Raw genomic sequence first — 16,731 nt, forward strand, 5'->3', positions numbered from 1 at the left:
GGTGTGGATAGGACTTGACTTCTCTTTATGTTGCACTTCATGTCTAACATTTGAAACCTATACTTTGAAGCTCTCTAAGAAATGTTTATACATATCGCAGGTTCCCAGTGTCCAAGGGTTCAGAAATGGTTTTTCAAGCAAATTAGATGGGTAGGTGTTTTACCTTGGATCAGGTCCTTTCTCAACACTTATTCCATCATAACTCTCATCCATACACTCCTCTCTGACCTGGAATATTGTAACCGCTTTCTCTTCTGCCTTTTATACTACTCTCCTTTCTCAACTTCAGTCTATTTTGAATGCCACAGCTTGACTGATTTTTGCTTTGTTAGCATTGGCTTTCCCTATTCTGCAACCTGCTTTACTAGCTCCACATTCCCCTCAGAATTCAGGTCTGAATTACCATCTTCACATATATTGCCCTTAACTAATCTTCCCTCTATTAATTTACAGACTCCATTTGGTTTACCCATTCCCTTGTCACCCTTTATGCTTCTCTTCTGACCACTCCCTCACATACACCCTGGTAAGCTATTCTCACTCCTGCTTAACCTATTTCATTCATACTGCCCCACAGCTTTGAAAATCATTACCTCATCAAGTTAAACTGTATACCAGTATCCATTGATTCTACTAGCACAAGCCCAATCATAATTTAAATAGTTTTTTTTTTATAAACCAACCTGTTTCCCTCCAACCTGCCCTGGCATTAAATACGTAAGCTTATTTATTAAACATGAATACCTTTTTCCACCTTCTTCCCAACCATTTCAGACATTAAAGTGTTGACCATAATAAACCTTTTTCTCCCGAAACAACAGCTCAATCGTTAAAGATACATTATAATTATGTCCCACTTAATTATATATCCTGTATTGAGTACAATCTTAATATAAGGGACAAAATCTAAATCGCCTCTGTTCAGTAGTGTATGTAGGAATAAAACTGTATACTGCAGACATGTAGGAATAAAATACTATGTACATTGAAAGGCAATAGTGTATAATGAGCTATTTATAGCTCTTTTAAATTACATAGTGGTGTTTTGGGATAATAGTAAGTCAGCAGTCTTTAAAAACTCCAGGATAACACACCGTAAAGTCCCATGTCTGTGAATATGGATGCTGGCGTAATTCTTTTTCCTTTTGTGGCTTTTTGATTGCTAAAACACACAATGGCATGGCTGTACAAGCTCTCTGGAGGTACGGAGGCTGGCTAGTGTAACATGTTATCCAATGCATTTGATCTGCATCTGGAGTTTTTCATGGATTTCGAATATTTAAAGACTTAGAACAAATCACAGGCTATTCCATCAAGTACAATTAAACTAAGTTAAGAACTTTTAAAAATCTGTTGATACTAATCTTAATGTATTAATGATTCTTGATGATCTTGTGTGAGGGACAAGTCTGTCAAGGAATCGACAACCCCAATTACTGTATGTGCCGAAAAGGGCTCCTTGGCTAGTGGACTCCCCCATCAGTGCGCACCTGCCATTCCAACTGAATTAAAAGTCTGTTTGACTTTGCTCTTTAGTTTTGCACTCTTGCGGTTTTAATTGAGTAGGGGTACTGTAGAGTGAAATCTGTCTCCTTTTCCCCATGTGCTATAAGTGGTGCGCAGAATACTTTTCTCAACCATATATTTACAAAATCAATCCTTGTGTAATCATGGAGACAATATTACGTTATGTTAATATTTGATAACACGGATAGTGTTCTGGATTACTTACAAACCTTACTTGTAATAGAGAGCACTGAAATAATTCCACACAAATACAGATTCTATAATAAATGACAATGCTTTTACCTAACAGCTTAATCATACATATATTTTGCCAATGCAGACTTGCAACAAAAAACATAGGTTATACCAACAGCAGTAGGGAATACTTTTAAAAGAAATTTGTGACACCCAGTACAGAATAACAGGATAGCAGTCAGTCAATACTTCATACATAAGTAACGGCACCCCCGATCCTCGTTCTGCGCGCTCTCCTCTGTCCTTCGACTGCTCCCCCCTCCCTCTTTCTCTGCTCATATTTATACCTTATTTTTGTTTATAACTCAAATTAGTCCAATTAATCTAATTCATATTTGTACATACAAAGTCTTTATTGGCTATCTATGCCTTAGACATAATAATGACATAATTCCGCGTTATCTTTTTGTTCCCATGTAGAAAACTGACATCATCGCCCATTTAGCCTTCATTTCTGCTTATTGCAGTTAAATGCTATCTTAGTTAGCTCATTTGTTTATACTGTATACAAACTGAGACTTGCTATTGTCAGCTGTTGTGTGTTAACTTATAAATTTTAAACCTATTATTTTTATTGCTAAAACAATGTATATAGCAGTTAACCTATACATATCTCTGCAGTTAATCACACCTGCAGAGAAATAAAACACTAATCTGTACACACTTTTTATTACATAATGTAACATTCTTTTAGTGAAGATCTAAAACAAAATGGCTGCCACATCAGACACTCCCTTGCCTTATCCTCTCTAGGCCTGGGGCTATTCGACAAGTGTGGCCTTCCGCACCTCACACAACAAATATATTCTCAATCATTTCTATATGCTCTAAATTGCAGTGCAGGAAAATAAAGTAACATAAGCATGCACATGTTTGAGTTGCTGAATGAATATGTATGTCCACATATTCCTGTTTTAACAATTATTGAGTTAAAGTGAAGACCTCACCAGATAGTTTACCAACAGACCAACTGTAAAAACATTTTCAAACATGCTTATGATAACAAAATTAATATAAATGTCAACTGAGACTGGAGCCTTAATGTGTACTGCTGCAATAATAACCAATAAAAACACAATTTTTTTTATAATTTCTAAGCAAAATATCGAATTAACTGGTTAAAATGGAAGCAGCATATGTTAAGTGTAATTTCAGAGTGAGTTTTGGACACAAAAAATACCTCCATAGAATGTTAGCGCTCTATATTAGATGTCTTGTGAAAGCAAAGAAAGTTAATAGATGACAGTAGTCAGCCCTATGTGAACTATTGCGATCTAATAAATGGTTTAGGAATATTATGACCCTTTTACTAGTAGGTTGAAAAAAATAGCTGTGATTACTAGGCTTAATGCATAATTATGGTGTTTTTAGACCGTTTTAGTCTAGATTTCCTGTGAGAACTACTAGACTTTCTTTCAAAGTATTTAATAATTATTTGTAGTGACAATAAACAAGTTGATAGGATTGAACCCACTCTTATGCTGGGTACACACTTGTCGGTATATATCGTTTGCTCAATCGACTAAAGATGTATAGCTAGTGCATCGGCGGGTGTGTACACTCGATATGTCTGTGAACGATGTCGTTCAGACAGATCAGGTCCGGCCCTACAGCACAACAAATGCCAATACATCTTGTAGATATATTGGTACGTCAGGCTGTGTGTACCGGTGATCAGACGACCGCCCAGGGACCATCGACAGTGGCATTACAATTGGGCACCCAGTTGTGATGTCAGGCCAGACATATGTTGCAGCTGATTGGTAAGTGTGTATTGCTTACAAATTGGCCGCTCAGACGGCGAATCAGTCTGCTGACCGATTTGTCGTAAAAGTGTGTACCCAGCATTAGAATGGATGCACCACAATTAAACCACCCAGATTAAGAATGTTGGGCAGAAAGTCTGCATTTTTATGCCTACCAGTTTCCAATAGAGTAGCAGCAGGCCTGGTCGTAGGTGAAAACATTAATTAACACCTTTTAAGCAACTAAAGCCGTAGCAGAGGTTCCTGTAGCTAATTATTTCCCAACGATGATACGAGATTTGCATTAAGACCGTATTGTAGATGGATCTGGCTTTTTCTTAAAAAACAACAAAAAAAAACAAAACACTGTCCGTAGCTGAGGATGTGCAAATTTTGAGTATCAATAAGCAGTTCTATCTGACCTCACTTGCTGTTGATATGGGTGTAACTGAAGCGGAATGCAGACTATTCAGAGATGTGCGTAAGCAGAATTCAGCTTGGTTTCAGGCAGGTCTTTTGCACCAAGGATAGAGCTGGTGCAAACATGTGTTGGTAGTGATGACATCTACTTTCAGAAACAGGTGGATAAGCGCGATGTGGTCAACTCTGAATACAAGCGAAGGTCTGTATTAATTTCCAAGCAAGACTTGCATGCACCTCTTAGGGGTATATTTACTAAAGTTAGCGTTTTCAGAACTGGAGATGTTGCCCATAGCAACCCATCAGATTCTAGTTATTATTTTCTAGAATGTGCTAGTTAAATGTTAAGTAGAATCTAATTGGTTGCTATGGTAAACATCTCCAGTTCTAAAACCTCTCACTTTAGTAAATATACCCCTTAAGCTGGGTACACACTGACAGATATATTGGCCGATCAATTGATCGTCCAATGTATCTGCTGTCCATCGGCCAGTGTGTACCCGCGATATGTTGGTGAAGGTCGGCGTTCACCGACATATCGCATTGGCTGTGCTGCACAGCCGATGGACAGATTTGTCTGCAGACATATCTGTCCATCGGCAGATGTGTACGAGCGGTCAGCAAACCGCCCGTACATACAGAGCGGCAGCTGCAAGGAGGGGGCCGGACACGCCCCCTGGTCGTCGGGACCTGCGGGCAGGCACAGATGATGGTGGTTCAGTGTGTACGAACAACCATCATCTGCAGATCACTCGATCTGCAGATATGTCTGTATAGTGTGTAGCCAGCTTTAGTCATGCTCTAAAAATGTCAGTTAACACATGACAGATGGAAATGTTTTATGTTCATGACATAAATATTTAAACAAAACAAGACAGTCTATTCATGTGTGATACAGTGCTTGATTAAAGTTTGTAGCTGTTGTGGCTTTTTCCATGGAGGAATCATGCAGTAATCAAGACCCAAACCACTAATAAGAAATATATTGTATACAGACAAACGTATGTCAATATAGTTTACTGATTTTTATTCCTTAAAAATACTCAAACATTTACGCTGAGTATCGCCTGCACAACATGTCAACTTGTAAAGTATAGCGAAAGAAAAGTGCCAACTGAGAAAATGTGGCAGCTAGCATATATATGTTCATAAGATACTTGCTGAATTATCTGCTATGAACACTTTCTTCAATAAGCTGTTTAAATTACTAAAAGTTGTAGTAGAGACTTAAGATATACATTGCCAGGTCTGATCTAGATGTAACATTCACAGCATGTATTAACTTACCAGTTGCTTTGTCTTTTTATTGTTATTTAACAGCTAATGCATTAGTTATGCTTGATGAAGACCAGAAAGAATTTGAAAAAGAACATCGATTTATTCAGGTAAACCTGCACTCTGTCTCCTAGCTACCATTCACTCTCCCCCCTCCTCCTCCCTCCCTTCTTTGGAATTTAAACCCACAAGCTAATTTAACAAAAACAATTGTGACTATATTTTAAATTTGTATTATTCATTTTACAGCAGTCAAAATTCCAATGACCAATTGATGCACTAGTTCTTTGTGTTTTATTTAAGTTCCAGATTTTATCTCCAAAAGTAAATCTGTAGCCTGCATCCAATAAAATATTTTTAACTTGTCCTTCACTACAGCGAGAGAGCATTAAATCTCATTCAGTATGGTTTTCCTTTTGAATGTAAATGAGGGGGCGTTGTCTTTCAGCTGGAATGTTTAGTTTAGAAAGGAATAATTCTCTTTGGCTTTTAGCTTTGTGAAGAGGATTGACAAAAAAATTACATAAATTGACTTGTATTTAACAGTCACTTAACAATTATTTTGATGGTGCGAAAACATCATTGTGTTGTAATAAGAATTCATGATTAGATGCCCACTTTTTTTGCTTTTGTATCCCCCTAAAAAATAATGAAGGCCTGCAGGAAAAGACCGCACCATTGTCTGATTTTGTTTTCCTGTTTCATTTGTTATTTGGCCACACATTAAATGGGAAGACCTTTTCTGAAAATGCTGCAAATTGTTTAGCACAGAAGTGTCTACTTTTAAACTTGGTGATCCTTTCAGATTATTAAACACTTGTATACAAATATTTGATATGGTACCCTTTACAGGTATGGTATTCCATTATTAAAACTTTAACTGTTTTAGTACTGGAATAGTGATCCTATGTACTGTTCTTTCCTTCACATTATTAAACATGCATATTTGTTGCAGCTGTTTTCAGGAGAGTTGAAGTATGTTTCTGGGGTTTGTATTCATAGCCAGAAAGTGTCCATTGAAGAACTCTTATAAAAGTTTTACCTCCAAAAAGCGTCAGACTGTGAATTTTAAATAATAATTTGCCCTAACTGTTCATAAACCCTGCTTAAAATATCACATTTTCTGATTCAAGTGGGGCACTATCCCAGTGGGGTTAGCTAAATTCCCACAGGATATAGAGCAGTTTTGAAAAGTAACACACCCCTCCTAATCTTGCATTATTAACCCTACCAGCAAGGGAGCACAGGTTTTTCAAGTGCTATTGATCCAGACTAGAGGATTTGGCTCGCAATGTGGATTTTACTTTCTCATATTTCCACCTTCGTTCATGCAAGGTCAGTCAGTGAAGTTATTGTTATATAGTAGCCATCCCCTCCCTTATGAAGGTTAATTATGGATGTCCACATTGTTTGTGTCCAGTTGGGGCTCCGGCTCCCACTGCCCATGACAGAGACACGACAGCCTTTTTAAATTATTATATACATAAAGACAAGAAAAACACTATCTTGAAGAGCACCAAACAAATTGCTTTTGCAAACTAAAACCAATGACACTCGCCCAAATCATAAAACATGAGAACATAGACAAAGTATGTTCCAAACAATAACGAGTTTTATTCCGCGTGTGAAGACCCTATCATGCTAGACCAGCTTCAGTTCAGAATGCTCTGGACTAAAAGCATTGCGGCTAATCCTAACACGATGATAATTGAATTCGGCCATTAGTCAGACCTACTGAAAGGAGAAAATGTGTATACGTAGTGCTACGGTGCAGCTGCCACTGCTTGTGTTATGCCAAGTTCTGTTGTGATTTGTGTACAGACTCAGACTCAACTGATATACAAGTGTTGCAGATCAAGTTAATCAGTGCAGTCTCCTGAAAAGGTTTGTTGCATCTGATTGCAGCTAAGATGTACTTTCGGACAAAAGATTCATGGCACAAGCTGTGTCGCATGGGACCTGACGTCTCACTTGCGCAGCTTAGCGTTTTCAGGCTAGGTATATGAGGACACATGAAAGTGTCGAAATGCATTGGAAAAAGGGACTATCTATCTTATGGTGGTGATCTGTCAGGTACTGCTTGACTCCAGTATCCGGATCTGTGGCACATTCTGATTTCATTCTATTATACTGCTAGAAATACCCAACCGTATTCCTTTCCAATGGATTACATTTTCTTCATCACTCCATAGGGGACACAGGCCTTAGACAGTGGGTTTAGGCTGTGAATAGGAGTCCGGGCACCAAACAGTTAACTTTTTCTCCCTGCAACCCAGACTCCTTCTCCCCTATACCCCGCCCCCAGCTCCAGGCAGGCCAGTTTTCATTTGGTGCCTGCAGGAGTGGGCAATGCTTCATGGGAAGCCTTTAAGCAGCCTCAACTTTTAATTCTTATATACTTTTATTTTCTTTTTAAGAGTGGGCAGCACTAGGCATCCTACAGGACGCGTGGGCTGCCACACCACCAACTCTGTGCCAGCAGCCGCAGTTTTGGCGTGTGGGCCAGCGTTTTCGGCCGGGCCCTTGCCAGCACATCGGGGAGCTGCAGCTGTATGCCACAAGGGGACAGGTAAGAACTGCTCACCACTAGACCACCAGGGCAGCAGGCAATGGGACCCCTTTTTTTTTTATATAGAAGTGCCATTTGACCTGGAGGAGGCCTATGTCAGAAGGGGGAGGTAGGCTCTCACCGTTGGCTCCTCCACCTCCCCTTGGCGCATCTCCTCACAGAAGGCATTCTGCCATAGGGTGACCCCTTGTCCTCTCCCCTCCCTCACAGACACTAAGTCTCTGGAGAGTATCACGGGCTCCAGGTCTCCCTGTATACTGCCTCTTCAGCGGTCAGGTTATATAGAAAGCTCCTTCCTGTCGAGTGTGGTTTGGATTATTAAACATTTATTGCCCATTTTTGCCTGCATTGAAAGTTTTTATATGTGCTTTATCAGTTTACTTTGATTTGTGTGTGGGGACTGCCTTGGATTGCTGTACCATATCTTCCAAGGGCAATGCACCCAGGGATGGGGCGCTCCAGTGTTGCGTAACTGCAGGACTTGTACCACTGTACTTTATCCCCTGGCTCCGGATCATGGTGGTCTCTGTGTCCAGTGTTTCACGGCTATACAGCAAGAGGGCCAGTCAGCCACAACTTCCAGCCAAGAACCAGCTTGGGCTACCTCTTTCACAGGTACTGTTGCAGTTAGTCAATAAACTTGCAACCCCTGGGCCTGCTCCCCCTGCTAATATTTCTACAGGGGTCAGCTGTCCCAGCCAACTGCCATAGAACCGCCATGGATGCAGTCCTTCACATAGTCAGTGCAGGGGTTAGCGAGGTGTCAGCATCTTTCCAAGAGAAATTCGGAGACCGTACTTTCAAGCACAAACCGTTCTAGTTCTACACCCCTGTCGGGTTTTGATTCGAACTCTGAGGTTTCCTCAGTCCAGGAGGATATGTCTAATACTTCGGATGTTGAGACCTCCTCTGTCCCCGAAGACTCCCTATCTCAGGTTGCTGTAGCCGCCCAGATTAAGAGGGTTAAAGCTGTCCTCTGCATCAAGGATGCTGAGCTGGCCCCTAAGGCTAGCACTCTGCTTTCAAGCATCAGAAGAAGTTTCAGCGGAATTCCTTCTGCACAGCTAGAGGACCTTCTAGCGGAAGCATGGGCTCACCCTATTAGGAGCTTCTAGGTTTCTAAGCGCATTGTCTCCTTTTATCCGGTACCTCCTGCGGATCAGACAAAATGGGAGTCTCCTCCTCTGGTGGATGCTCATATTATCTGCCTAGTCAAGAACACTGCCCTTGCTATTCCTAATACGACATCCCTTAAGGATCCAACAAATAGGAAGCTGGAATCCTCAAGGGGATATATTCTCATCCAGGTGCAATCGCACGTCTTTCCCTAGCGTCCGCTTAGGTGGCTACAGCCATTGGGGGTTGGGTAGACCCCCTTGAAGATGGCCTCAACTCTAGTACCCATAGGAACAAGCTTTTGTCTTTCATGGAGCACATCAGGGAGGTGGCCTCTTATTTTGGTGAGGCAGCAATAGACACTGGTAGCCTAACCTCCACGGTTTCAGCATCCTCCGTGTCTGCTAGGCAAGTCCTCTGACTTAGTTCCTGGCTCGCTGACTCTGGCTCTCAGAAAACCCTGGAGGCTCTTTCTCTTTCAGGGGACATTCTCTTTGATCCAGATTTGGACAAGATCGTGGCCATGGTGGCAGCATCCAAGACTGCCTTCCTTCTGCGGCAGCCCCCTAGGTCGCAAACTTCAAATATTTGCTCCTTTTCGTCTGCAGGAAAAAGCCAACTGGCCTGCTGCATGATGGGGGTGTCTCCACCTGGGGGATCCTCATGGGAGGCCGGCTTCTGCTATTCTGAGACCTCTATGGTGACCATGTTGGACTCTGGGCACAAGGTATGGTCTCCCAGGACTACGCCCTAACCTTTCGGGAACAGCTTCCAGCCCAATTTTTTAAGCACTGCAGGAGTCCATTCACTCCTCACTGGCCTCTAATGTAATTTCAGTTCCCCTGTCCCAGAGGGGCACTGGCTTCTATGCCAACTCTTTCTTGGATCTATTTTATCTATATCACATTTGAAAAACATCCATCCTTAAAGACCGAGACCCTTCCATGTAGGATTTCACACTTGCTGAGCAAAGAATTTCTCATCTTGACTGTATGCTCATCTTACGTTTGCGCATACAGTTTTACAATTTTTTTTCTACTGTATCATCAGTTGGTTTTACGAACCAGCTTACACTTCTTTCCTATGCTCTTTCATTTTTTCCAAACAAACCAGAAAATTGTTCAATGCAATATGTTTTGGCAGAAATGTTTTTTGCAGGGGATGGCTATCTGAACACTGATATCCTTTATTACTCCCTTTACCACAGAGATGGGGAACCTCAGGCCCGGGGACTATATAAGGCCCCCAGAATCATTTGGTATGGCCCTCAGAGTTTTTTTTCTGCTAGCCTCATCTGGCTAGCAGGATGCCTAGAATGGCATCCTGCAGCCAGAATTATATGCAGCAGTGCCGTCTGAAGCGTCCTTAGGATGCTTCAGACAGTCACACCACTGCCCTTACGGCTCCGCGAAGCATCCTCAGGATGCTCCAGGCATTGCTGTAATCCCTGGCGATTGTGGCCCCACCCCCGTGTGATGTCACATGGAGGGTCGTGGCCTGCACTGGGCCTGCAAATATTACATATATCAAAATGGCCCCCAACAGAAAAAAGGTTCCCCACCCCTGCTTTACCAGTTACTTATGGAACATCTTTGTTGTGTTTCTATGTCCCCTTTGGTTGCCAAAACAGTTTAATTTAATGAATGAAATTTTGATCTGCGAGATCAGTGGTTGGTGGGCTATATTGATCTGCCTTGGGATATCATGCCTTTTGTGCAGTGCTAATTTTTAGTCCACAAATAAGTAAAAAAAAAAATGATTGGAATGTAGCTATAGTATGGGTTAAAAAGTACATGTTAATTGTGTATGCCACATTTTCTAGTTAAATAAATCTATATATCCAGTTTATAATAAAAGTTGCATTGCATAAAGAAGCTACTTTTCATATTCAAAGACAAACTCACTTTGCTGGAGCTCAAGATATATACCATGTAATCATTTTCTGTCAGTGGGTTTACTGTAAAATGGGTCTGTTCTGCATAGGAAAATATCTCTTGACAATCTCAACTGTGTCTCAAATATCTTCACTTCTGAGAATTTTCGTTAGGTTGAATCCAAAAGCATGTTCTGTCTAACGGCCGGTACACACTAGACGATATGTCGTCCGATCCAGCTTGATCGGATGACATGTCTGAAACATCGTCTAGTGTGTACACTCAATGTTACTGATGATGTGCACTCCCGCGCATCGTCGGCGACATCGCTCATCAGACCTGCATGCTGGTCTAACGGGCAGCATCATCAGCGAGGGCTCAGCAGCCACAAGCAGTCTCCAATTGCTGCTCAGCACACGCTGTGTGCTGGGCTGCTGTTTGGGAGGGGGGGTGGTGCCGGACCCAGGCCCCTCAGAAAGCCCGGGCCCGGGTAATCTGTACCCGCTCCCTCAGAGTATTGTAACGTGTCACTTTTTTTTTTCTTTTAAAATACAGTAATTACAAGGAGAAAAACTTTGCCTCATTTTTTAATTGCACCCATTAATGTCACTTAATGCACACCAGAGCTATTGCAGATGAACAATAGGGCGGGTGGGATTACAGCCTCTACATAAAAATAGGGGGATGGTCTCAATATGGGCAAGTTCTCTACTTGTCCTCTTTAGAATGTTTTATACATTACACCTATAAAATTGAGATCAGTACAGTAAAGATAGGAGGAAGATGGATCAAACCTTAGAGAGAGAGATAACGTAAAGAAGTTATGCAAAGCATAGTCTATAAAATTACAGAAGCTGATAGGTTCCATTTTATCTTTCTTGAAGGTTTGATACATCTCCCCCTATGTCTTGTAGATTAAACAGAAGCACAGTATATAGCATTCAGCACTCCGCACTGTGTCTTAAGCTGATTAGGAGTGTATCTTGTGAATTAATATACTAGGAGAATGAATCCTGACAATATACATCAGATCCATACAATGCATATGTCTGATCACAGCAGTGCCACCTGTGGTCGTTTAGCAGTATTGACTCATAACTGTATGTGAGAAAGCTAATGGAGAATGTATCATGTGACTTTTGAACTACTCAATGAGTCATTATGACAATATATTTCAATCAGCTCCACATGAGTCACTGACCTATTCGAACTAGTGAACTAGAATGCCTGAATCTAGTTCAATGAGCTGCACAGTCACACACACAGTCTGAGCATAGCAGTGCCACCTGTGGTCGTTTAGCAGTACTGAGTCATGCCTAATGGAGCTGCTGTGCTCTCTCTGTCACTGTGTCTAACTCCTCCCACTTGTTTTAGATCCTGATGAACTGTTCTTTGCCAGAGCTGTGAACTAGTTAATTTTGAAGATCAGTTAATTTTGAACTGATCATTCGTGAACTACCCATCACTACTACTGTAGTTGTAGCGATACATCACATCTAAAATTTTGTCCTTAAAAATGTAAATATTCCTTCCTCACTGCAGTGGCGGATCCAGGGGGGGGCGATAAGGGCGAACGCCCCCCGTACAGAAGGCCCGAAGCCCTGTAGGCTTACAATGTGTTTGTGTGCGCCAGCCTGCAGCGCTAGCGATGACTCACAAATCGCTGCTGCTGCCGGTGGTTCTCCTCTGCTGCTGGGCTGCAGTGCAGGCCCATCGTAGTCCCTGCGGGCCCTCCTCCCCTATGGCATCACTGGGGGGGGGGTGCGGCCCTCACATCCGTGACGTCAGCGTCCTCCGTCACCACTGCCGACCTCTGCACGCCGCCGGGGTCAGTCCATTCACTCACCGCGGCCGGTGTCCAGAGCCACACACACTTTCTCTGTGCCTGTTTGTGGCTCTGCCTGGACGCCGGCCACGGTGATGTCATCACGTCGGCTTCGCTAGTGTTTCTGGGATGGAGAAGAATAAGGAGGTGTGCGCCAGCATGGACATCGTGAAGTGAGGTAAGTAGTACTGCACAGGGAAGGGGCATTACTGGGGGTACTGTATAGGGGCACAGTAAGGGCACAGCATTGGGGGCACTGCGTAAGGGGAGCTCCTGGGGGTTTTGTATAAGGGGCTCTACTGGGAGCACTGCATTAGAGCACTACTGGGGGCACTGCATAAGGGTCGCTACTGGGGGTACTGTATAAGGAGCACTACTGGGGCACTGTATAAGGGGCGCTACAGGGGGCACTGCTTAAGGGGTTCTACTGGGGGCACAGCATAATGGGCTCTAATACAGGGGCATTGCATATTGGGCACAACTACAGGGGCATTGCATAAAGGGGTACCGCACTACTAAAGGGGGAACTGCATAATGGGCACAATTACAGGGGACATTGCATAAGGGGCACTACTACTGGGGGAATTGAATAAGGGGCACTACTACTGTGGGCATTGTATTCTTAAACCGCCCCCCCCTAAAAGTAAAATCTGGATCCGCCACTTACTCACTGATCAGCACCTAGTGAACACTATGGTTATTTGTATCATTTTAATATTTGTTGACATAATTATAATGTGATTTTAAGAAATGGTTACTTCAGTTTTCTTTAATGTTTTTTTTTTTTGCTAGGATGAAAAAATGGACTTGGAAAACCTCTCTCTTAACATGGGTGACACATCATGGAAGCTGCCAGCAAGTAGTAACATTTTGTTGAAATCTTCTCCACTGTCTGGTTTATGCCCAGAAGAGGCAAGCTACTTGCGCCTCTCCTTAGGGGAGTTTTTTGGTCAGAGATCTGAAGCACTAGGATGTCTTGGTGGAGGACAAGATGTGAAAAGGGTAAATACCAGACCTATTGGCATATAGTTTATTAAATTGATATTTACTGTAAAACTTTTTTGTCTTGACCCATAAATCTTCAGCTATAGGGAAGTTTTCCATAAAAAAAAAATGCTGGGATGTTTTTTTTTTTTTTTTTTCCTTATCCCCCCCTTAGTAATAGAATGGGCCTTTCTGCAGATTTTTGAGAAGCCGCATGATCTGCTGTTATCACCCCAAAAAATAACAAAATCCCAATCTTGCAAAATATTACTTTTTAAAGTTGAATAAAGGCTTTATTTTATTCTAAATAAATCCATTAAGCTTGAAACAATAACAAATTTATAAGCAGAGATCCGGGGGAAAATAGACTGAGAGATGCAGGCAAAGGTGCCAGTCGGCCCTTTTTATTTTTAAAGAATCAATAAAGTAAAACTCACCAGTCAGCCTAAGATGGCGGTGGTATTCTAGTTTGGCTCCACCACAGTTTGTTTTTTATAATTTTACAGTGTTCTCAGGTGGTGCCTACCAGTTATTTGCTCTCCAGCGTGTCCAGTGCACTCTGGGATTTCTGTTTAGTCTGGGGTCGGATCCAACGCCATTCCAGTGTAAGGGCCAACGCCATCTCTGGACCTTTCTGACTCATTGCCTGCCCTGTCATCCTGCGTTCCAGTTCCAAAGCTGACTGGTCTCCAGTGCTGCCAGGACGTCCGTTTGACTCCCTGTAGCTCCAACCCAGGGGTGGGCTGCTCGTCTCTATTGGAGCCTCTTCCCGCAGCAGTTCCCTTTCTGCTGCTCCAATCTCTGCCTGCTCATGCTGGAAGTCTTGCCGGCGCTCAGGATTGTTCCCCCTCTTGGTGCCTGTTGGTGCAAGATTCCTATACTTCAGAGAGAGCTGTCCTTGGTGAGGGTGCTGGGGTGTGCAGGACATTTCGCTTATACAGGCGTTATAGGTGCTCCTTTCTGATTGCAGTCGAGGGACCTTGCCACTCAGCAGCTTCCCTGCTACAGAGACTTTTCTTCAGGCCTCTGTGACCTTTAGTCTAAATCAGAGAGATATATTTACTCTGCATGACTGTATTATCCAGTGACTGTATTTAGCCATAATAAGTCCTGCCTATACCACCAGCTTATTACTAATTCCTCCTCCAATATATTTTGCTCCAGGATTCCATAGACTTTCCATCACCTTGGAGTGGGGTCTCCCTCTAGATCCAGGGCCTTGTCCAACACTGTTGGCCCAGGCTCTGACTGACGCATGCAGCCTGCAAGTATATAGTCACACGTATTGCATGGTCTGCTTATAAATACCAACACTCCTGCTTAAGTACAGATAGATGGATGCTCTCTTTCAATACATACTATTTTTGCTGAGCCTTGTATTTCACTACTAATTGTGACCACCTGCCTGGTTGCTGCATAAATATTCCATGGGACAGTTTCTTGTGATTACCTATTCTTCCTGTTCAATTGTCTAGTCTTCTGAGGACATCTGTGTTTTATACACCTTTTTTCTTTTATGGGGAAGGACAAGAAAATGAAATACAAATTCGAGCTGATGGGAAAGAGCAGATTTCCCTCATCCTGATATGCGCCGCTTTCTAAAAGTACCCCGTTCTAGACCAGTTGTCAATACTCCTTTTTCTGCGCCACCTTCCTCTCAAGGTAGCATGTCTTCGGGGGAGGGTCTGATTACTCATCTTTCACCTACAGTGCACTTTGCCAGGAGATCTGAGAAATTCTCTCCCATATAAAGTCTCTGCCAACGAAACACAACTTTCAGGCTTTGGATAATAAGCTTCAAGCTGCCATTCATCAGGAGATGACTACCATTCAATCAGATATTGCACCTCATTGACACCTTGGTAGAACACAAAGGGGTTTCTGAGGGCAGCAAACTCGTCAGCTTCTGGGATATTGTGTCACATCAATTTGGCAGAAATTTGTTCCCTAAAATCTCAAATGGAAAATCGTGGTTGCCGTAATATAACATCTGTGTCCGCAACCTACCCGAGGACCTCTCCACTTCCAGTTTGACGAATGTCCTCATGAAGATATTTGGCAAAGTAGTAGTCCTTGATCCTACCCTTGAATGAAATCCTGTTAGATAGGGCTCATAGAACTCTCCACCCAAGAGGTCTACCAACGGACAAACCTCAAAATGTTGTTTGTCGCCTTCACTATTGCATAAAAAGGAGACCATCCTGAAGAATATCTGTCAGCTTGATGGGATTGACATAAATGGCGATAAAATTGATCTTTCAACATTTGGGTTTCCCATTTAACCTCCAAGTTCTGCACAATGGCAGTGTTCTACACATCTAGTCAGGCCTTGATGCCTGTTTCTCTTTTCTGGGCATACAACCCTTGGTGCTTCAGCAATGGTCAGCACTTCATTGTCAATGCATGCTCCCCTGTCTACAGCTAGGGAGCGTGCACCCAGCTTGAAATGGAAATAGAGATGTCTGTCCAGTCTCCCCTGACGTTACCTGAACATTTTCCTGAGATCGATTTTGGTGACTCTTCCTGCTTACTAATTTCAGTCACAATACCATTTTTTTTATTGTATCTCGTTAGTAATGTTATTTCCCTGTCTAGTACTAGCTTATTGCATAATTACTGATAAGTATGTTCCTGTTTTTTTTATCTTTTATTAACTTATGACAAGTATTTACTAATTTAAACCATTTAGCTGATCAGAGCTTTGATTGGTCGTAGTCTTGTCTTTTTTAGCATGGCCCGTATTGCAATTAGTTTTATTTATTGGTGGTCACTGTAGCTGTCCGCCTGTTTACTTGACTGTGTGTTGTTTTTTTTTTTTTTTTATTACTCCTATATCTCTCCTCCTTGTACCAGTTTATTCTTGTGTCCCTTCCCATTCGTATGTGGGATTTATTTGGTCAGCGGTTTCCCATGATTTTCTTAGGGTGGGTTTATAGGATGGCTGTATAACTCATTTTCAGGTTCCTTCACGTCTGGTGTGAAAGACACTGAATTGTCACTATAAATGCTGAGGGCTGAATGTCCCAGAAAAATAGATTCAAGATGCTACAATCTTTCCCGGTTGATAAAATCGATCTTGCATTTGTACCAGAAACCCATTTTAAATATGGCAATTCCCTCTCACTATGTAACTATTACTATTCCCATGTCTTTCGTAGTGGC

General features: G+C 42.3%; 1 protein-coding gene across 1 annotated transcript in view; it reads left to right on the forward strand.

Moving 5' to 3' along the window:
• The window catches only part of LOC148526981 (centrosomal protein of 192 kDa-like), a 207,086-nt gene that overhangs the window by 120,365 nt on the left and 69,990 nt on the right, over positions 1-16,731 (forward strand). The window contains exons 15-16 of the mRNA XM_088469516.1: positions 5,247-5,311; positions 13,378-13,587. Of these exons, the coding sequence (XP_088325642.1) occupies positions 5,247-5,311; positions 13,378-13,587 (275 nt within the window). The remainder of the gene's footprint in view (positions 1-5,246; positions 5,312-13,377; positions 13,588-16,731) is intronic.

Source organism: Taudactylus pleione, unplaced genomic scaffold (genome assembly GCF_031769625.1).
Source record: "Taudactylus pleione unplaced genomic scaffold, aTauple2 ptg000093l, whole genome shotgun sequence".
Classification (NCBI taxonomy): Eukaryota; Metazoa; Chordata; class Amphibia; order Anura; family Myobatrachidae; genus Taudactylus; species Taudactylus pleione.